This window comes from Vanessa tameamea, chromosome 9 (genome assembly GCF_037043105.1).
Source record: "Vanessa tameamea isolate UH-Manoa-2023 chromosome 9, ilVanTame1 primary haplotype, whole genome shotgun sequence".
Taxonomy (NCBI): domain Eukaryota; kingdom Metazoa; phylum Arthropoda; class Insecta; order Lepidoptera; family Nymphalidae; genus Vanessa; species Vanessa tameamea.
Genome location: NC_087317.1, coordinates 10,788,213 through 10,811,012, shown reverse-complemented (window position 1 = coordinate 10,811,012; position 22,800 = coordinate 10,788,213). Strand labels below are relative to the sequence as shown.

The 22,800-nt window shown below is 33.5% G+C and overlaps 1 protein-coding gene across 4 annotated transcripts in view; it reads left to right on the top strand.

The window, feature by feature from the left end:
* Nucleotides 1–21,824, top strand: part of LOC113396977 (zinc finger protein 484-like) — a 28,878-nt gene extending 7,054 nt beyond the window's left edge. For 3 of the 4 annotated variants that reach the window (XM_026635093.2, XM_064215829.1, XM_026635092.2), the window contains exons 5-11: nucleotides 897–1,080; nucleotides 16,710–16,837; nucleotides 18,220–18,397; nucleotides 19,432–19,574; nucleotides 20,153–20,324; nucleotides 20,448–20,593; nucleotides 21,202–21,824. In XM_026635093.2, the coding sequence (XP_026490878.2) occupies nucleotides 897–1,080; nucleotides 16,710–16,837; nucleotides 18,220–18,397; nucleotides 19,432–19,574; nucleotides 20,153–20,324; nucleotides 20,448–20,593; nucleotides 21,202–21,321 (1,071 nt within the window). In that variant the 3' untranslated portion in view covers nucleotides 21,322–21,824. The remainder of the gene's footprint in view (nucleotides 1–896; nucleotides 1,081–16,709; nucleotides 16,838–18,219; nucleotides 18,398–19,431; nucleotides 19,575–20,152; nucleotides 20,325–20,447; nucleotides 20,594–21,201) is intronic. The other variant, XM_026635091.2, reaches the window with a different exon arrangement.
* The last annotated feature ends 976 nt before the right edge of the window (nucleotides 21,825–22,800 follow it).

Genomic DNA, 22,800 nt, shown 5'->3' with positions numbered 1-22,800 from the left:
AGTTTGATGTTGTTTGGAAATCTTTATCGTCTCTTAATCAGTGAAGAGTTTTAGTGAAAACGAACCTTAAGAGATCGCTCAAGCCTCAATTACCTTCTCTATGTAATTTCTTATTATATATATGCATATATGTGCTTTAAAATTTAAATCTTTATAGAACTGGTGTGCCATGTACACACATGGAGAATATCGGCATTAGAGAGCGTCAGGCCGGTCGTCACGACGTACGAGTCGGTCCAAAGCTCGCAATAATATAACAAACATCGATAACGTAAAGAAAACATTATTTGTCTAATACATCATTTATTTACGTAAATTAAGTAGTACGTTAAATAATAGATATATTACGAATGTATTTGTAATTTATACAATTAAGACAGCTTCTTAAATGGGATTCGAAGCCTTTTCGATCCATGTTATTTTTATTTGTTTTCTACATATTATAAAATAAAGTATAATTCATTATAGTGTTGTGTGAATTAGCTAATATATGACGATTATTGTTAAAAATCGAAAGAAATATGCGGACTTTGAAGCTATACTGGCGTGCGCCACGTAAACCAATAGAATTATATATAATATTACGATATAAACGTTGTCTATGAGTCTATATACTAAGAGTACAGTTTACGTGGGCGCAGCTAGCGAGTAACAGTAGCTGGTGAATTATAAATACATATTTATTGCTGTGTAATTATCACTTTTGAGTTCTTAGTCTTGTTTTGTTACTATTTACACTCTACTGATTATGACTATAAAGTCTCCTCTTATCTCTCCCTATTCTGATATTATCAAAGATAACGTGATTTAAACATAGACATGGTTTCTAGTTTTTACTTATATGTAATATTCATAACATTTACATAAATATGTTTACATTGACACGATTTTTTTAGATGGACGATACAAGTGAATCAACAGACCAGGCCAGCAACAATTCTATAGGGCCTATGATATTCGATAGCACGAGGCCCTTCATGTGCCCAGACTGTGGGAAGAGTTACAAGAGGAAGGACCATCTCAAGATACACAGCTGGACTCATAAGAAAAAGGAGGTTCTATGCGGTCAGTGCGGGAAAGGTGAGTTATCATATATTACACAATATGTTTCATGTCACCTTACATAAAATGTGACTTTATTTTTTAATTGAACCAATATCTCTATTCTAACATATATACGACACGATTACACACATAACATTTATGTTGTATTAGTTTCTGCCCGCGGCTTCGTCCGCGTGTGAAGGGGAAGGTGTTAGGTGCCCTGTAGTTTTCTGTGCCCCTCGCACCATCAGCATATAGAATATTTCATGATGATGTTTTAGTAATTACGACGTGAAAGCGAAACAAACTAACCAACTTTGGTATTTATAATATTACTAGCTATTACCCGACGCCTAGCTGGGCTCTAAACAAAAAAGGGGGACCGATCGACGGAATTCACCAAAGAATAGCCTAGAACTATCTACGGACGATTCATCTTCGATTGGCGATAGTCTCACGCCGATAAGTCCTTTAGCTTTCACGTGATTGACGCACTAAAGAAAAATATGCGTTAAATATATAAATACTAATGATTATTATCAATTTATTATCTGTCACCAACTCGCATCGCTAGACGAAAATTATATTTGAAATACACAATTATATATTATGTATATATAAGGTTTGGAATATATGACTAACCTCCACGTAATTGCATACAATTGCATTATACATGTAATTTGTGTGTAATTTTCTTGAAATTGTTTCTTTTGCAAGAATGACATACATTCTATGCCACAGATAAGAAAAATCACCGCAAAAGAATTTCATTTTTCATTGATATCGTTAGAATTGGCATTAACATTGCGATTATTTAAATCTTGAATATTAAATGACATTTACTGGAATATTGATTTTCCTTTGTTTTTTTTTTGTATTAAATATACGTTATTTAGATTTTAGTAGGTTAGCCTGTGATAGTAATAGGGGATTTACTCGAGCGGCATATATTTAATTTAGAAAATTAGATGATACTTTATACTATATAACGGTAATGAAACTATACTAACGGTAGATGGACCATGTACTAGTTTTAAAATGTAAAAAACAATTACATGCATGAAAATACTGAGCTAAATAATGAGCATGTCAAATATTGATTGTTTAAGTACCTCAACCGGCCCGTGATAATAAAGGTATGCTAATCTACCTACTTGGGGCTGCCCGTAAGGAAGAGATGAAAATGGAAAAAATAAAATCATGGCGCGTCAGGAATGTTAAGTGAACCGTAAAATGCTCCCAAATTCAAAAGACTGACTATTCGGAGGTGACGCTAATCATCGTATCGTCGTGGCTAATTTTTAAAAATGCCAAAAAATATTGCCAGGTTGAAATACTCGAGCGAGTCAGATTTTTATACAGACGGTTGACCTATTTCTTTTTTTTCAATAACCAATTGTTGCAAATGAAAGCACGAAAATTGATGTAGATATTTAAAAATTTAGTCCATTTAGAAAAATATGAAAATAAAATGTAGCTTTATTTAAAAATAGTTTATTAAAGCGATATAGGTCATTCATTCACTCATTGGCGTAATATATTAAAAAATCATGTTGAAGTATCAGGAGAATGCCCGGAGTAAAGTGCGTAACAGTAAAGTTCACAAAATTTTAGGGAATAATATTAATATTTGTAAGTTTAGGATAAATATTACGTGTTTGAAAAAAATCGATCATCATTACGATGTTTTTTTTTTTGTAACTCCACTCCAATTCAACTCAACCATCCTTCCAATTCAACCATCAGTGTTGCCAACTGCACAGGTTAGCAGTGCGAGAGAGTATATCACTCTCGGAAAATGAATAGGCTTGGAGTGGGGAATACATGCTTTACTCCAGTTAAATTTATGCACGATTTTACATGCTATATCGCATTGCTACTGCGAATATTTCTGACGATCGATTTTTACTACTCCAATGGCCTGTTCTAGACACATACTCCTATATGAAGTTCTTATATACGGTGGAGGTACTCTACAGGATGCGAAGAATCCCCCCCTTGTGTTCGTTTACCGCGCTCGAGTAAATTCCAAAATCCGCTCTGGGTCTCCCCTACTATTTATTTCGCTCGTTACATATATAGTATATATTTAAACTTCGACGCGCAGCTTAGATACTATTATTATAATTTTTTCTCTAAGACGCATTGCATCTTCAAGTTTAATATATATAAGTATGGTAGATTTTGGCAGTTTACAAAAAAAACCGACTCCTTTATTAGTATACATATGGGTTTTAAAATAGCGGACAAGAGCATGGAAGTAGGCAGTTAGCAGAAGTTAAGTTCTAGGAGGGTACAGAGATAGAAATATCCCTATTTAATCATAAGTCGGCTATTATGTATACATGTATATGCCTACAAGTATATGTATATATTTTTTTATTCCGAAAATACATTCTAAAGGTATATAGTACCTTTCAAATTTTAAATATATTGAATGCGTGGATAAAAAAGGGGGCGTATTGAATATTAATACCTCCATGCCTCCCAATTCTCATACCATCGGTGATGGATTTTCGCAATATAAGCTTGACAGTTGGGAAGTTTCAATTTTGACAAGATGTATGTTTGAGGAGTATATTTATAAGTACCAGAATCGCCTATATAAACAATTTACATTTTTATTTTTAAAGTCAGACTTTACTGGAAGTAAAGGTAACAAAAATCGAAAAATGAAATAAGGTAAAGTTTTTTTTTAATACGATAAACAGGTCGAGAGTGAACTGAATTGATGTGACTTTAATCCTTTTACATTGTAGACGTTTATGTTTTGGCGTGGTCTTGCTTGCTGTAGCTTCGTAATCCGTATAACATAAAATTATTCGCTTATATTTTATTCGTTTGCAACGTTATAACTTGCTACTGATAAATAAAATAAAATAAATTTTATTTATTCACATTAAATTTAAGCATTTCATTTAGGTAATATGATTCTCGTATGTATCGTAAGTCTATGATACTAATCTATGTATTCGGTCAATAAACATCTCTTCTTTCCTTTTAATACAATAGAAAAATATTACTATTATAATAGAATAAAATTATGTTTTTGGTCCTTTTTCTTTTTGTGAATTGTATTTTGGCATTAATCGCAAATTGGCAACATTTTGGCTTTCATAGCTTACATCGGATAAGGACTGTGATATACCCCACTATCCAAATTTTCTATCCAAGTTGCTGGAATTTTATGATTGTAATCATTATAATAATTTTATCTTTTTTTAAATGCCATGATAATATATTTCACTGTGTTGTTTGATTCTCGAACTTTCTCATACGTAATTTTTTGTAAAATAACAAGGTCTTGAAATATAAAACTAACCTCATTTAAACTACATTATGTTCCACGGCCTTGACATATATCTACGTGCGTACCTTTAATGCCCTTGCACTCCTCTCGTGGGAGTTAATATTCATATAACCCGTAAACATTAAATGGTAGTACTAGAAATATCTCGACCAAACATGTAAGTCTTATAACTAAAATCTAGCTTTTCTTATCGCTGCAGCTTTCTTGAGAGGGCATAACATGTGAGTTGAATTTTGTAAATTAAAACAAAAAAAAAAACAAAATACTTTATTCATTTGTGGCTGATTTTATAACATTAATTTACATTGAAAGTTACCACCGGTTCGGAATGCTGAGTGAAATTAATTTTATTGCGATAATCGGCAAGAAACTCAGTAGTTAGTCTACTCTTTATTACTTTAAGTTCAAGGGTAATTAAATACAATAGAATTATTATTTATCCTGGATGGAAATCAACGAATGCTTTTTTTTAATAATTTAAAACAGGAGTCTCTAAAATAGACATCTCCAGTACCTCATGCGGATTACTTCCAATCCTTCTCAACCTTAGTCGGCGAAATTCTCAGAAAATGAATTTTTAACGAATGTTATGTAATATAACTGACAAATTTATGTCTTATATGGTTAGAATATATGATTTATGTGGCCACTGACAACCGCAAACTACCTCAGGAATTAGATGTCGCAAAGCCGGTTTTAAGCTGTTACTGATACCTTCGGAAGATACGGGTCTGCCAAATATCGAGCCGAAATTCAGTAGGTCAATATAATTGAACGAGTAGTGTAACTGACATCATACCAGTTGTTCACTCGCGTTAAACGCACGTTTATTGTTATGCAGCTCTTCTAGGCAAAATTATTTCATCAATGTATTATCTTGTGATCCTGCTATACTTAATAATATTATAGTTGGTAAAATTATTTGGTTTATTTATTTGTTAAGCTTTCACGTCTTAAACACTAAAACGATCATCTTAAATTTGCATATACGCTATTTCAGCCGACGCGGTTTCAGAAAAGGACAAGTTACCTAACACCTGCCTTCCCCCTAACATATATATATGTACTAGTTGTACACATATATAATAGAAGTCAAATAATTATATTTATATTAACGTTTAAAAATGACTGACTTTTTGTCGAAGGGTTAGAATTTAAGGGTTGTAATAAATATCACAATTCGTAAAATCAGAATCACAATGTCTGATGTAAAAATGAAATAACTGCGTAATATGGCTAAAGGTTCGGACTTATTCTGTACTCGATTTATATTGACCTCGTACACTCGTATAAGTCCAGCGACGAATTATTGTAAAGAAATTTCGATTTTGTTTAAAATACAACGAAACAAATGACAAAGAAACAAATGAGGAACGATGAAAAGAGTATTGTTACCACAACTACTTTAAATCTTTAAACTACAATAACAGATGGCTGTATAAAATATATTATCAGCTACATGTTCACGTGTTTCTTATCTCTGTTCCACCAAACCTCCCCCACCCTTTCCCCCCCAAACGACCGCAGCCATTCAAGTCCTATTACAAATAACCGGTATACGGTCCGTAATAAGCAAGGACAACAACGCAAAATGTTACTGATTAATTACAAGATGTTAGAAGTGTTATTAAAAGTAACAATTCATTACTCGAACGTCACAAGACACGATTCAATACTTTTATGAAACGAATGTCTTTCAAATGTTAGGAATATCATTTTGTATTATAATAAATTCTAGCTTATATTATGAATACGAAAGTTAATTTGTTTGTTACGTTTTCACGTCACGTGAATTATTGTATACACATTGTCAGGGATACAGAAAAGGATGTAGGGTACCTACCACCTGCGCTCCCCCTTCACACTCGGGTGAAGCCGTAGTTGGAAAATAGTAGTTATATAAAAATTCACTTTTGAAATTCTTGTGTTATCAATTATAAATATAAATTAATAAGGAAATAATAAATCTCACGAACAATCTTGCGAATATTACGAACAAAATTTTCATAGACATTACAAATAAAAGTTTAACTTAAAGTATGTATAACAAATATCAAAGAAAGTAAAATATATATTATATTTACTTTTATCGAAAATTGTAAAAATTTTACAACTTTCGAGGTTTCTTCTCAGGTCAGGGTATTTCTTTTCGGAATTTGTCATAGTTTTATATTAAAGTAGCTCTTTATTGGGAGTATAATCCCATTTTTAACTAAAATATATATAAGCTACTGGTTCTAAAAACTACATCATAATTACAGTATCTTTATTTAGGATATGTGTCACAAAGCTGGTAAACAATGACAAAAAAAAAACAGTTATTTTTATACCATAATGGTTGTAACGGAGCGTAAATGTTGCATATAAACCGGAATGCAAGCGACACACGAACAAGGCCACCGTCACCAATTTTGTAATAAGGATGATTTTGCAATTTATGAAATGTCATATAACGTGTATAAAATGTACGAAATTATTTATTTATAATTTATTGCACGACGAGATTGCAAGTATTGTACTTACAGTGCAATTACACTGTCTTTGAACTCTCTGTCTCCTAAGTTGATTTCTCATTTGTTATAATTATAACCTCTATAAATTTTCTTAATGTTTATTAACACCGAAACAATAGACAGTGCAAGATCTTCAAGCATCATATTATATTATTTACAAAGGCATTGTTAATAAGTGATAAACTGTTCTGTTAAATTAGTATGATTATAAAATGTCTTCTCATTTAATAAGTTATCAATATTATATGGCTGATAGTTACTTCAATTCCAAAACTTGCTAAGAACATTTAGATTACTCAATAGATTAAATCGAACTCTCTTGATTTGTCTTATAAACTAAAACACTCATTATAAATCACTACAAATTGAATTAAAAAAAAGGAGAACAAAAACGGAGAATTTATGTGGTAATTTTTGAATACCAGGTTATATTAGGTTTATATTTATGTACCTATATATGTTATATTGTTACAAAACATTTTTATTTATGGTTTTATGGATAGCCTTTGATTGAACCATCCATTGATATAGCTTCAAATATGTATACTCTCAAACAGATTATTTCTTCTTTCTCTATCAGTTACATAAAGTCATAAAATACAATAAAACAATGCCTATAAATTAATGAATCACATCTTCTATGATTTTATTAGTGATTAAGCAAATGGTGTACCACAAGGGTCATTGTTAGAGAATTTTATGGACAGTATTTTATGATGACTGACATTAAAACGCATTAAGAAATTACGCCATAAATGAGCTAATTAGGACAAGTCACGTGACTATTTCCTCTTTCTCTAGAAACTGGGGTAGCTACTGATAGACTGAAAACAGTTTAGTAAATATTTATTAACATACTTTTAGAAGTTTTTACATCAAATAAGTCAAAACTGAAATTAGAAAATTATATAAAATAATACTTATATAATTAATATTTATATATATTTAACTTTCAGTTTTTACAGTGTGAAATAGCTAAGATTTAAACAAATGCAGAGTTAAGTATACAAATGCACAATAACTAAAACAGCTAACCATACATGCGGTTGGCATTGCACGAGAATTAATGTGTATAATTAAATATGCGTTTGGAAACAATTCTGAACGTTTAACGGAGATGATGTGACGGAACAGGAATACATTGATAAAATAGGGTACGACTCAGTACACGCGACAGTCGACCAAGTCATTCATTACTTTGGAAAATTGACGCAAAAATGCATGCGAAACGGCAGATTTTTGATATTACATAAGGGAAGCCTATCACAGCTTAACTTACAATTGATAACATTTTCTGTTAACTTTCTTCGCCATCTTTAAAAAGGGATTTTAAGCAATAACTCGGTTCTCCGTTATTATACGAGTATGCTTGTTGATGTTTATGCTTAACGCTTTACAGATTAGTTCATATAATTTTTATCTACTTTTGATTATTGTTGAGATTTCGGACGAGAAATTAAAAAGTTAAGACATTAAAATTAATAATTAAAATATTAAAATTATTAATAAAACCAGTTGCGTGAAGGTTTTTGTACCTTTAACCCTTTCCTTGTCCTGTACAACATGAATAATGATTCATGGTTATTGTTTAATTATTGTGTCGGCTATTTGGACAGGGAACCTGTTAAAGTAAAACGGGCAAGTCGGAAGTCGGATAATTATTTACTTTTGTAAATAATTACCCGACTTGCGACTTGCCTATTGTACGTTAACAGTACGTAAACACGTAAAATGATATGTTGAATATGTAATGTGTACGTATTGTACGTAAACAATATGAAGAGCCTATTTTAATAAACGACTGAGTTCAACCAGCGGGCTGACTTTCTTCCGTTCAATGTAATTTGCTTTAGTCTCTTCTAAAAATAAAAATGTTTGTACTAGTTAGACTAAAATGTACTAAATATCAATTGAGTTTTTGTTAGGCCGCTGATAGAAATGTGCCGCAAAAGGCTAGTCCGTTAAATTGAATGGCTAAATAAAGACACCCGCAACATCTATGTATACTAAATACCGATTCTTCGAAAATAATATTTTAAATATGTACATTAAAGACATGAATGTCATGTAACATTGAATACATAAAGTTCGTACTCGCAGGCAGGTTGATCCCGTCCCCTTGACCGCCCCACACGGCCTAGATATCGACCTATCCTTCTAGAAATACCAACGCCTCATATTTTCACGTATCTACTCTACTGGGTTTAATTCCATGTTGGATATTAATTTTACGTTTTAAGTTGATAGTTAATCATATTTCCATTTCGATTCTTTAAAATAATACAACTCATTTTCGAATTACAATTACACAAAGACTAATAAAAGTCTCCTTAAATATAATACTATTCCAATTATTTTATGTTTCTTTTGATCATCATTATTTCAAAACAGGCTAGTTGTCGCCAGCGGCTTTGTTTGCGTTTTAGGAATTGATCGTCAGATGTAAGATATGTCCTTCTTTGGGTTTCAAGCTTCCTTCGTAACAAATTTTATCAAATTCGGGTCATTGGTTTAGCCGTATGAACGTCACAGACAGACAGACAGAGTTACTTTCGTATTTATTTTATTAGTACAAGTATGAGTTTACATTTTGACAAGCTAAGAACAATTTTTAGTCGGTTTCAAAAAAGGAGGTTTTCAGTTTGAACCAGAGCTCCGTAATTTAAGAAACGACTCGGAAAAGTAATTTTTTTGTTAGGGACCAAACGGAAATTATACCCAATACATTTTGAAGTAAAAATACCCTTATAAGGATGTTTTCCCGGCATGTAATATATTTTTAATTAATTGTCTCAGACTATTATTATAAAATAAATTTAAAACCGTACCGCAAAATACGCTTGTGTATTTTTTCTAATGTCAGTGAAGCGCGATATTTCGGTCTTAGACGCAACCACTGTCGTTATACAGACGCAGACATTCCGCTTATTTAATAAGGATACATGTATATAAACATATTAGTGATACCTTAGAAATATGTATTTTCCTTATAAACATAATATATTAGTGCACTAAATAAAATAATCTATTTAAATAGTCTTTTTTAGAATGTAAAGATCTATTATAAAAACATTCCTAAATAAAAATTTCTTTCTATCTATTATACTCAATTTTCAATCTTGTAAATAAATAATGGTTAGATTCTCGTGTACCCGCTTATGAGTTACTACCGGGGGACACCATTACTTTGTATTATAGTATTCCAGTTTGAATGGTGAGTCGGTCAGTGTTATAAGCACAATGAATCCTACATCTTATTTCAACCAGGAGGTGTAAAGACATATAAACAAATTTGATATTGATTTGACGCGATTGATTGGTCCAGAGTTTTGAGTGTCGGCGAAGTTGTTTTTGGAATTCTGAAAGTATAATTAAAGTGTATATAATTATATAAGAGGAATAGTGCTGTGATGTCGTCCTGACCGATTTCGGCCACGGCAGCTAATGTTGGCCAGCAATCTAAGGACATATCAGAGTGCAAAATTATGCACTCTCTATTGCCTCACTCTCATTATCCAATGTGACGGCAAATCCGATACGACCGAAAAGAGTTCAGGCGCGGGACTCACGTGCTTGCCGAGGCATGGAAGTGTACACACTTCCAACTTGCAGTCTCCGGGCTGTTATCCTTGAACCCTCGGGATCTGCGATCTTATAAACCAGTAGACCAATGAGGCGGTCGAATGTACTAGTTTTGTATTAAAATAACTATTTGTAGTGCTTATACAATAGAGTTATTAGCAAATTGCATGATTATATAAATTTAAAGTTTGTTTATTCGTACTGTTTCTTTCATTGGAAATATTTCTCGGTCCCTTGATTGGTGGCAGGACGGTGTACATGCCTTGTTCGAGGTGATTATTTAGCTAATTACCACCGAACGGTCCCTTTTCCTGCCTGCTGTATAAAATTTTGGATTAATTTAAAAATTAAAAAGTAAGATATTTTATAGTGGTGCTAATTATAATATTTTTCAACAAGATCAAAACGAGTTCATCTATAATTTTGTTTGCAAAATGTGACAGAAAAAATTTAACCTTCATTCTTAGGCCCTTTTTATAATAAAATATATATGTTCAAAGCTACCCTTCTAAGCTCATGTAGTAAGAAGGGGTCGTACAAAAGGGGGGTGGATATCCCAAGACCCTTTCGAACCCGCTTCGACCCTTTTACCGTTAAGCCATTGTAGCTTCAACGGTTCAATTATTTATAACATATGAGAAAAAAACTTTCTTTGAATTTGGGTTGTGTTCTGAAAAAAGGAGTAATGATGTAGTTATTTTTAATATTATCATATTATATAAATGATAATTAAATAAATACCAAACAGGAAGCAACGAAATGTATAAAAAAAAACAAAAAATAATTAATGCTAGCGCGAAAAAATCGTGTGTTTTGTTGTGCGCTAAAACTTCTAAGATATCGTCAATTTTGAATAAAATATGAATAAAAAAAAAATATATATTGGCAGCCATTTTTAACAAATTACAGTGTTAAGTATGATAGGTTGTCTCTCATGTACTCGCCAACAGTACTATAGGTGCGTAAAATTCTAGCGCAATCACTCAGGTGGAACTTGTTTAAAATTCAGTTGCAAGATGTGACCTACTGATAATAGCAGGTACCGGAGCCGAGGTGGCTCAGTGGCTAGACCACAAGATTTATAATCGAAGATTGCTGGTTCCGAAACCCTAACCACCGGGAAAATATGTCATTATTCATGGTTATAATTAATATTGTATTGGGCGGTAAAGGGAAAACATCGTATAGATACTTGTTTGAATAGCGATATGTTTTATATAGCGTGTTCTACATGTGTACCGTATACGAGCGGCGTGGTGAAACAGTCTCTAAACCTTGTCCTCAAAAAAGGGGCAGCGGTACACTTACAGCTGTTAGTTCATAGTGAAGCTAAATAAAAATTCAACTCAACTATATAAACATTCACTTACTAATACTCAGAATTTATGAAAGAGTATAATAATGGTTTACGTAGAAAGTTGATTTTGAATGACAAACGTCAGAATCCTTTTTTTTTTTTAATCTTCTCGCACGAAACAACTCGACAAAGTTTCATCACAATCGAAATAATGATTTAGGAACGGATAGGACCGATATACATTAATTTTCATTTATATAGGTTAACGAAACTTTACGCTGGGGCAATAATACATTAGGGAAATTAGTTTCAAAATCAACAGTTCGATTTTTGGCCAAGAAATTCGTCAGTTATTCAACTGAATAAATATTACTTTAGTACTCAGAAATGTAGCTTTCTATCGGTCAATTATTTTTTTTAAATTGCATCATTATTTATTGAGGAGGTTACCCCCCCCCCTCCCCATACAAACAAGCAAATTTTACCATGCCACTTACCACTATTGAAAGGTGCATTAATACACCTTTCAATGGTTTCATTTAAAGGGCAAAACATTAAACCATGAAAATAATATCAATTTTATCCAGTTTAAAATAGCTATATCTATATATATATAAAAGCGAAATATAAATCACTGATCAATCACGAAATCTCAGAAACTAAAACAGCTACAAACTTGAAATTTAGGCAGATAGGTACATTACATGGTGTAGACATCCGCTTAGAACGGATTTTACGAAACTCCACCCCTAAGGGAGGTAGAACGCGCGGGTAAAGCCGTATGTTCACTTAGAAATACATATATATATATTTCAACTAACTAGCAAAATATTTAAACTATTTATATACCCTAAAAGTTGATTATGATTCTATCGCTATTTTTTTTTACCTTGTTCTTTAAATTTTTAAACAACTGTACTAATGTTATAAACGCAAAAGTAATTATGTCTGTCTGCATCTTGCATTTTCACGCTCAAACCAATGAACCGAATTTGATGTAATTCGGTATGCAAGTTTAAAGTCCAAGGAATGACACAATATTTATGACTAATCTAACACCGACAACCAACCCCTAAAACTTCTATTGTATATATATATATATTTTAAAGTAAAAAATATGTTGTAAAGGCCACAATTTACAAATATCACTATAACCTTGAAATGAATAAAGTAGGGGTATTTTTAAATATAAAAAACTACCGACCTCGACTCGTTTACCTGGGGGTAAGGTCTTATTTGGAAAAGAAATTCTATAAAAAAAATACAACAAAAAACGGTTTTTTTTATCCTATCTCGTCTTGAATTCTATTATATTTCCTAGTACTTTGGGTCGGGTAATTTTTTTTTACTTTTCAACCCCTCGTCCCTTTTTTATTACCCTTCGACTATAATTGTTCGATCACTTAAAATATACCACTTGTCTTTATAATGCACTGAATAGTTTGAAGTATTATGGTAATATTAATTCCCTTACATATTGTATAATTATTGACGAATGGAATCGTAATACTATGACATAATTAAATTGGAATACGCACACACATTCTTCGAAGTCGGTAAAGTTATCGTCAGTGTTTAGTTGAGCTTCAATATCTAGCGACCTTCGTTGGTCCCTTCCCTACTCTGTGATCCCCATGGGTTACGAGGGGGAATGGAGGGGACACGCCTCGGGCTGGGTTTGTAGGGTTCTGGTATTGAATTTATTTTTAGAAGGGGGACTGACGGCTAACGTCACTGTACTATCGTTTCTCATATAAACGCTGAAGCGAACGAATGCCACACTTGTGTTATATTCTCTTCATTACATAGCATAAAACAAAGTCGCTTCCTGCCCTCTCTCTCTGTACCAGTGTACGCTTAGATCTTTAAAACTATCTCTTAGGAATAACCCACAATAATTATATTAATCTTTACTTTTTACGAGAATGGCTTATTTGCGATGTGATTTTAAGCCATGCAGCATAATTCTTAAAGGTTTACATTGTGCTTTTTAATATAGATCCATACGACCCTTTACAGCGTGTAATTTAAATTGATATTTTAGAAGATATTACTTAAAATGCAGAGCCATAGCGATATATTTGTGCTGTCTATTGACAAAAATGATGTGAACGCTGTAGGTATATAAAGAAATTCCGTATACTACAGATTGTCTTTATATATTATCAGCATTGCACCCGTGCGAAGCCGGGGCGGGACGCTAGTCTTATTCTAAATTATATTGTTTACAATCTAAGCACTTGGACGTTAGAGTAATGCGGTATACATTTTACAAGTGTTTATTTAAGTTATTTGTTAGTTGGTCAACAGTTGCACCTAAACATTAAACTAGTTCTAGTAAACGAATAGAGTCGAAATTTTTCACCCTTTGTGTTTGCTGGTTCTATAAATCAAAATATTCTTTATTCAAATAGGCTCATAAAATCACTTTTGAATCGTCATGTTAATAAATCAATAAATAACTTACCAACAATAGAAACAATCATCTTATTTAACATTATTGAAATGACAAAATATCTGAGAAAGTTGGTTCATTTGTCGCCGAGAATTAGAATGACTATTCAACTGATTAATGTTAGCGAAGTCAATTTTCTTCCAAGCTATGATAAAAAAGTGGTTCAGTTCACTAACTATGATATTTGTTTATAACTTTTTTTTTCTTATTTAAACATATATCATTCGAATAATATTATGCCATACATGAGCATAAATTGATGTATTTCGGTTACGTTCTTATAGAATTAACTCATTTTGTATCATAAAATTAAAAGAACTTAAGGGTAGGAATCTGATTTTATTTTACAATGTGTTTTGCACAAGAGAGGACACGAATGTGAACTGTGAACGTATTTTACTTCGATGACGTCGTGTCAGCCTCCCAGAAATCAATATTGCATGTTACTAGTATTTTCATTGGTAACCTATAAATAACTTAACCAAATGTTATGTATTATAAAACGGTTCCCCCTAATGTATCCCCCAATTCTGACGGACTAATTATCATATCTAATTATCGATCTATGGCACATGAACAGATTACAATGTTTCTCGTATTACAGCTAAATTTTATAATAAAGTATTAGAAGAATGATTTCTGAACTGTTCTAAGCACTACTTGTGCTAAGATTTAAATGATGACATTACAGCGGGTTAGTATAAGATAATTTTACATTATATGAGCGATCTTATGTTTTTCTAAACGCGAAGTATCTTAAAATCAAAATATGGTTTATTCAAGAAGGCTAATAAAAGCACTTTTGTATTTTGTCATGTTTTAGCGTTGAATTACATGTTAAGCAACCACTGTAAACTTAAACTCAGTTTCCGTTTAATTTAACATCTGAAATGTTCGAAACATGACAGTAACGTCTGACTGATGTTTTGCTGTATAATCTTGCTTTGATTGATTTTAATGTCGTTATAGTAAAATAGTAATTATCAATATCATTTTAGAATTGATAAATTTAAAATGTATTTAAGGGTTCTGTTATAAAGATGAAAGAACAAAATGATACCATAAAATACTAGTAATAAAGTGTACTAGTGAACCACCCTGACTTTCCACTCAGGAATACTGTCCCTTACTACTAGTGTTTTTTTTTAATAGGGTCATTAGGTTTCTATTTGACCTCATACGTATAAACAAACAAATTTTACCTCTGTATTATAGTAGTAAAGATAAAAGTTGAGAACAATGATCACAATTAAAATTTCAATGAATCTTGTTCTGAAACGCACTTAACAATTTTTCATGGTATAATAAAAATGAAAAAGTATAAAACTCATATTCTGTCAGACATTCCTAGACCGATGAGAAGTATGGCGTGACAGATATTTGCTTGTGGTTGAGATAAGCATTTCCAAGTGGAAGCCTTTGCCTTTGACTCTGATTATGCTCGAATTATTTATTAGACGGGTCTTTTAACTGCAAATCCGCTACTACCAAAGAGAATTTGAGGTCATCCCCCCTCGGAATCATTAGAATTTCATTTAATCTAGAAATATCTTGATGTAAAGATCCCTAAAGCCAATATCTGAATATATGCAAATGTAAATTCGTTATTTCTGGCGACCTTTTTTGGTCCGCTAAGTTTTTTTTGAAAAGAAATAAAGATAAATTCTGTGTGCCGCCCCCTTTTTTTTTGGCGCCCCGAGCGACCGACCGTCCCAACCTCTCCCCCCTCGACCCTCATACTGATACTGGATTCGATAGCAAAATGTCGATTTGGTTTTGATTAAAGGAATATAAAATATGGTATAAATAAATGTTGGGATGTCTGTTTGAGATTAATTAATTTCGATACCGTTTGACCTTGGAAATTGGGATTAGACGAATCGTAAGCTAGAATGGATCTTAACAAAAGTGAATCCTTTTCCACCTTTTACCTTTTCGGTTTAGTAACTTGCTTATATAACAGATCTCGAGGTCCCGATTTAATGTCACGGATGAGGCTTCGAACGGGGATTTTCTTTTGAGAAGAAGCATCGAAAAAATACGTTAAGCCTTTCCTTCTGCGTCTGATTTGGCTCCGGTCGGGTTGGATTACCGCCCCATCGCCCCATCACCCCACCGAGCTATGGGAGTATGGGAGTGAAGAGTGCGCCTGCTTTGCGCATGCGAGCCTTCACTATAGCTACATAGACTTTCTTTCGCTGGAATTTCGGTTTTCATTTGGGGGGTTATGTGGCACTCACCGGCGCCGAGTGCCGGAAAACTCATTAATAAACCAGCGGTACCCACACCGTTTGTACGGGGGGGAGGGGCGATATGGCATCGCTTGCGCATGCTATCATAATGCCCAAAGGATAGTTATGTAAATATATTATGTTCTAGACAGTTACCTATCCTTTATAGTACATTTATGAAACCTACAAAAAATTAAAGCAACGTTATTTGTTTTATTACAACGATGAATAAAAACAAATGCTTCTACGCACATTGTAATTATAAAATCTTTTTCAGCATTTCACACGGCTGATCAGATGTTGGTTCACGTTAACTTGGTCCACCTCCGAGCCCATGAAGCCAATAACGAAGGTGTGATGCAGCTACGGGCGCTCCTGGGGGACCAGATAGACATCGAAGTGCTCGTAAGTTTTATATTATATTTACTTGAAAACAAAATCTCTAGGCTAAGACAAGACACTCGTCGAAGTACTATATCTAGAGATCATTCAAGTCACTCGAGTCACTATAACTAGAGGTTCCCGCTTTATTTAAGGTCTTATGGTTTAACGCTTTTAATCAGGCCCGGATTTGATTGTCTGGAGGCCCTGGGGCAACAAAGGGCCCTTAATTATTTTGAATAATTAAAACAAATTAAATTCTGTTAACTACTTATAAATATTTTTTTTAATTTTTTATTATAAATATACCTTTTATTAAATAAGCCCCCAAGGCTATAGCCCCGGATGCCAGGCCCTAAATTCGGCTCGGCTATTAAGGGTCGTCTAATGACAAGAAAGTTGCAAAATTATTTTTCCAGGACATTTGAGATATTTGCTTATATTACAATATCAAAAGTTTGTGTTTATAATATATTCCAGCTCCGTAAACTTACCAACACTTCGAGGAAAGTTCGAACAACGTTATACACTAGTTCATATTAAAATAATTCTGACGTTACTTAGTCGAAATGCTCTTAAGTTTACACGAATTACTTGTTGATTGTGTTCGGTTGAACAGTTTTCTAAAATGTGTTTTGCTTTAAGAAGTGAGTTTAACATTAAATAATGATATAATTTATTCATAATTAAAGTTAAATTTCAAAAACGTTTTTATTTGTTAGATCATTAAAGTGTTTTTATGTATGTATTTAGTATTTAGGGTGTGTCTAAATTCGGTGATGTAGTTTTTAAATCTCTTCTACTGGTATAGTCATTGGCTGACAACCACTGACTAGGACGTATGTATATGTAAAAAAATTAAAAAAAAAAGTATTTGTTAATTAAGTCTATTGTGTCTGGGTGTTTGTGGTACCGTCGTTACTTCTGATTTTCCATACAAGTGCTTTAGCTACTTACATTGGGATCAGAGTAATGTATGTGATGTTGTCCAAACAAAAAAAAATATTAGTGAAAAATAAAAGTGAAAAAAAATAATAAATAATATTTCATACAAAAAACTTCGATGAGAATAATATTAATTCTACCCAAGCTATTTCAATAATAAATTTATAATGAACTGTTAGTTGAACATGTACGTATTACTTTTATTATTTATTTCTAAATTAGTTTAATTTAATTTAGTAAAACTATATCACCAGTACTATAACGTTATGTATGTCCATATAAAGTGTAGCTAGGCTGTTAATGAGAAATCAGATTATATAATGTATGTACATGTCTGCATACTATATTGGAATTCTATAAATAATTTTCACTATTGTAGCTTTACTATGATGTTACGAGCTTAATCTGCTTTTTGTTTCATAATTTGAATTTTTAAGTATATATTTTTCATTGTTTAATAGAATGAGGCTCCCTCCCTACTCGTACCGAGGAAGAAACCATCTCCAGAGAACCGCCCTCACGAGTGTCCTGTTTGTCACCGCAAGTTTAAGAGAAAACAGCATCTTAAAATACACGCCAATGTTCATCTCAAGCAGACGACGGCGGCGAATACCGTCTGGTGTTCGCTTTGTAATGAAGGTGAGTATCGTCTCTTTCGAACAAAAGAGGGATCTCAATAAATAAACTACATCAAGAGCCGAGTTGGCAGTGGTTAGAACGCGTGCACCTTAACCAATGATTGCGTGTTCAAATCCAGGCAAGCACTACTGAATATGCTAAATTTGTGTTGAGCCGAGATGGCCCAGTGGTTAGAACGCGTGCATCTTAACCGATGATTTCGGGTTCATACCCAGGCAGGCACCACTGAGTTTTCATATGCTTAATTTGTTTATAATTCATCTCGTGCTCGGCGGTGAAGGAAAACATCGTGAGGAAAACTGCATGTTTCTAATTTCAACGAAATTCATCCACATGTGTATTCCACCAACCCGCATTGGAGCAGCGTGGTGGAATATGCTCCATACCTTCTCCTCAACGGAGAGGAGGCCTTAGCCCAGCAGTGGGAAATTTACAGGCTGATTATGTTTATGTTTATTATTATAAATTTGTGTTCACCTACATGAATAAAATTATGCAACATGTGTGTCCGCCAACCCGTATTGAAGCGGCATGATGATACAAGCTCCAAACCTTCTCAAAAGGACTAAACTCAGCTCCTCCTCAGCCCAGCAGTTGGACTATTACAGGCACTTAGTTCAAACAACATTTGAAATCGAATTGACCCGATACAATCGGTCGAGGGCTTGAATAATCTATGATATTCATTATGGATTCGCGAAAAAATCGCGTTATAATTGTCGACGTGGCTATTGTCGGAACTTTAAAAGTAAAATTAAAGTATAGAAGTGGTTAAGTTGAAAAGTGGTGTATTATTAATACATATATATTAATCAAGAACCGCTTATAGTGCACAATAAGTAAATATATAAATCTAAGCTTTTTTTAAGGTCATCTTTATTCCTTCTTCGATTTTTACTTGAGTCCAAATATGCATTATTAAATATTGAAACACGTGGCAGAGATTAAACGTATTTGCGTCGGAAGTGTTCACAATTAGTTTCCAAATAAAATTCGATATGTATGTTAGTAGTAATTTTCATGCTTCTCTCCAGGTTTCTCCGATAACGCGCTGTTCGAAAGCCATAGTTGCCAGTGGTCGGGCCAAGACTACGCAGAGAACGGCGAATACGAGCAGGCGCAGTTCAGCTCGCCGCACGACACTAAGAAAGAAAACAACCCGATCGAATTCGTTGAGGTAACTGGTTGTAACCGGTTCAGATTGGATTCGGACATATACTTTTATCATTCACTCACCGGGACCATGGTCTTCCTATATACATTGATCTATCGCCCTTTGCATCATATTCTATTATAGTATTGTTCTATCACGATGGGAGGAAATGGCGTTATATAATCGGCGTGCATTAGTCTGAGTGAGCGACACTCGTGTTTACAATCTTTCTTAGTGTGTGTGAGAGGACTAAGAGTACAGTCAGCAAAAAAATACAAACTGCATTATATATTTAATATAAATATGATAATTTAACGTGGACACTTGGACGTATTACGTTCTGCAGGATCGTCTGAGTAGGTACCACCCAAAATGTTCCGATTTGAAGTGTGAGTGAGCCAGTGTACACAAGTACAAGGGACATAAGGTTGGTGGCTCAAGGAATACTTAAAATTTCATACGGCACCAGTGTCCACTTACCATCGGTTGGCCCATTTGACGGTCCGCCAACCTAGTTTGACGTCTTTGTGAAAATAGGATTATGTAGGTACGATACTATAAATTTGTGAAGATACTTAACTGTAGTTTGAACTTGTTTGCAGGTAGTGGTTAATGAAACAAATGACCTCCAAGAGGAGGCGAACATCCCGATTCCGCGACGCGTGTTCGTCTGCAAGTTCTGCTCCAAGCCCTTCAAGAGGAAAGACCACTACAAGATACACCTCCACATACACACCGGCATCAAGTCCTTCTTCTGTCCCGACTGTGGAAAGGGTAACATAATTTTTACTAGGACCCAACTACGTAGCCTTAAAGGCCTAGCTAACCTATCTAACTAACATTGTATTTTTTTTTTCAAATAAACGAGCAAATTTTAAATAGCGTGAAATATTGCAGGTTTTTATAGAAAGGATCACCTCCAGAAACACATGATCGTACACGCCAAGTTCAAAACGAAACCGCGACCCAAGAAGGAGATCCCTGACCTGTTCCCTATCGACATGTTAGCGAAGAAGGACGTTAAACCCGAGATCACTATACATGTAAGACTATTTCAATCATATTTTCACAAACATTTTGAATTATCAATCAAATTTGTTAATCCTCTGTTTATGATTGTCTTATTCACTATGCCTAGCTTGACTCAAACAAAACCATTAAATTGGTTTTCTTTTTGAGATTTTTTTTTTATTTTTTATTTATGGTAAATAGAAATATCATTCAAATCAATATTTTTTTTAATTTATTTATTACAAACTAGATGTCGCCTGCGGCTTCGCTCACGTTTTAGGAGTGTGCGTCAAGTGTTAGACATAAAAAGTAGCCTTTGTTTTTTCTTGGAGTTCAAACTTGCTTCATACCAAATTTTATTAAATTCGATCCAGTGGTTTGGGCGTGAGAGAGCAACAGACAGACAAACAGAGTCACTTTCACATTTATAATATTAGTATAGATGTAAGAATACTTACATAATTGAAACGTTAGGCAAAAATACCGCATGAGTTAAATTTTAAAGATTAGTAATTTGTATAGCAATGTTACAATGGCTGTATGCCCTTTTTTGTTTTCCTGACTGTACTGTGACACACGGACTCACATATACAAAACAATGGACGTGCAAAACAGTAATTATATCAATATATTTTTCCAGGCTCCGTCTAACACAAAGCTGCGTGTACCGCTGCAGATCAAGGTGCCGTACCAGATGGTGGTGTCGCTGGACAACGGCGAGCGACGCGCCGTCACCGTCGACCCGCAGGCCGACGCCTAGCGGCAGCTCTACGGCGCCACTGTACCATTGACTACCATCGGAACGAGCCCTTGAGAGAAGACATTACTGTCTTTTGCTGTAGTCTCTTGTCGTCCATAATATAGAACATTTTGACCCAGGCCGAGATACGTAATGCCTAAATGAAGATGACTTCGAATCTTAATACAATATAGCATAATGATGTGATTTTTTATTAGTTTTTATATATATTTCATTTATTATTACTAGAAGAATTTAGACAGAAGTATAGGTCTCTCAGTAATTCCACATTCGAGAATACCAAAAACTTTCTGGTGGAAAAATCCACTCGTAGGCATAGTGAAATGACTTGCCCAGCAACGAGTAGTTAGTTACGCTTATGACTATTACAAACTTAACTTTGTCTAATTACATTTTAATAACGTTTAAATTGTAATGGTCGTTAGTACAACACAAATCTTGTAACACTGCGTGAGTATTGTTCGAAGTATGAATGGTAAATTATTCTGACCCAAAATAGTAAATAAACGTAAATAGCATGCCTTGTTGAATATCCACGGTTGTGCAAACGTTTAAAAAATAAAAGAAGTTATAAGCAGCGTCCATTAAAAAAATTGCGAAGAATATCGCGGTATCAAATCCCGGAAAGGATCGTTTGTAATTCAGACTCGGCGGAATGAAACTCGATAATATAAGCTCGATAACTTTAAGAGCAGTGGACGTCTTACATTAACAACCTGTAAATTTCGCACTGCTGGGCTAAGCGCTCCTCTTCCTTTGAGGAGAAGGTTTGGAGCATATTCCACCACGCTGCTCCAATGCGGGTTGGTGGAATACACATGTGGATGAATTTCGTTGAAATTAGAAACATGCAGGTTTCCTCACGATGTTTTCCTTCACCGCCGAGCACGAGATGAATTATAAACACAAATTAAGCACATGAAAATTCAGTGGTGCCTGCCTGGGTTTGAACCCGAAATCATCGGATAATAGTGGACGTCTTACTTATGGATTAAATTTCGCATCACTATATGAAATATATTAATAATAACAATCTGTTGGCATATTCCAAAATGCTGGGTCCAAAACGAATGCGTAATGTATGATCTCCTAGTTATAAAAATATATCGTTTATTAGCAATTTGTACATATCTTAATAGTCTACGACAAATATAAGATTTCAACATAATCACGATAATTCTTATTATATTATAATGTCAACGATTTTAATGTAGTTCGTAAGTTTCAGATTTTGATATAATTATAAATTATCTCCAATTTTTATAAATTAAACGTTGAAAAAAATATTAATAATATTAGGATTAACAAAAGTCAATAACTGAAACTCGATTGCAAATACACTTAGCTGCGTCAGTTTTTAAATTTCAATAAATAAATGATTGACTTAAATTTTATTATAACTGTTGAATATAGATAAATGTAAAGTTCTGTGCTGATTCTCTTATATCCAATCTCTAAACTTAACTAAAGAGGTGTTCT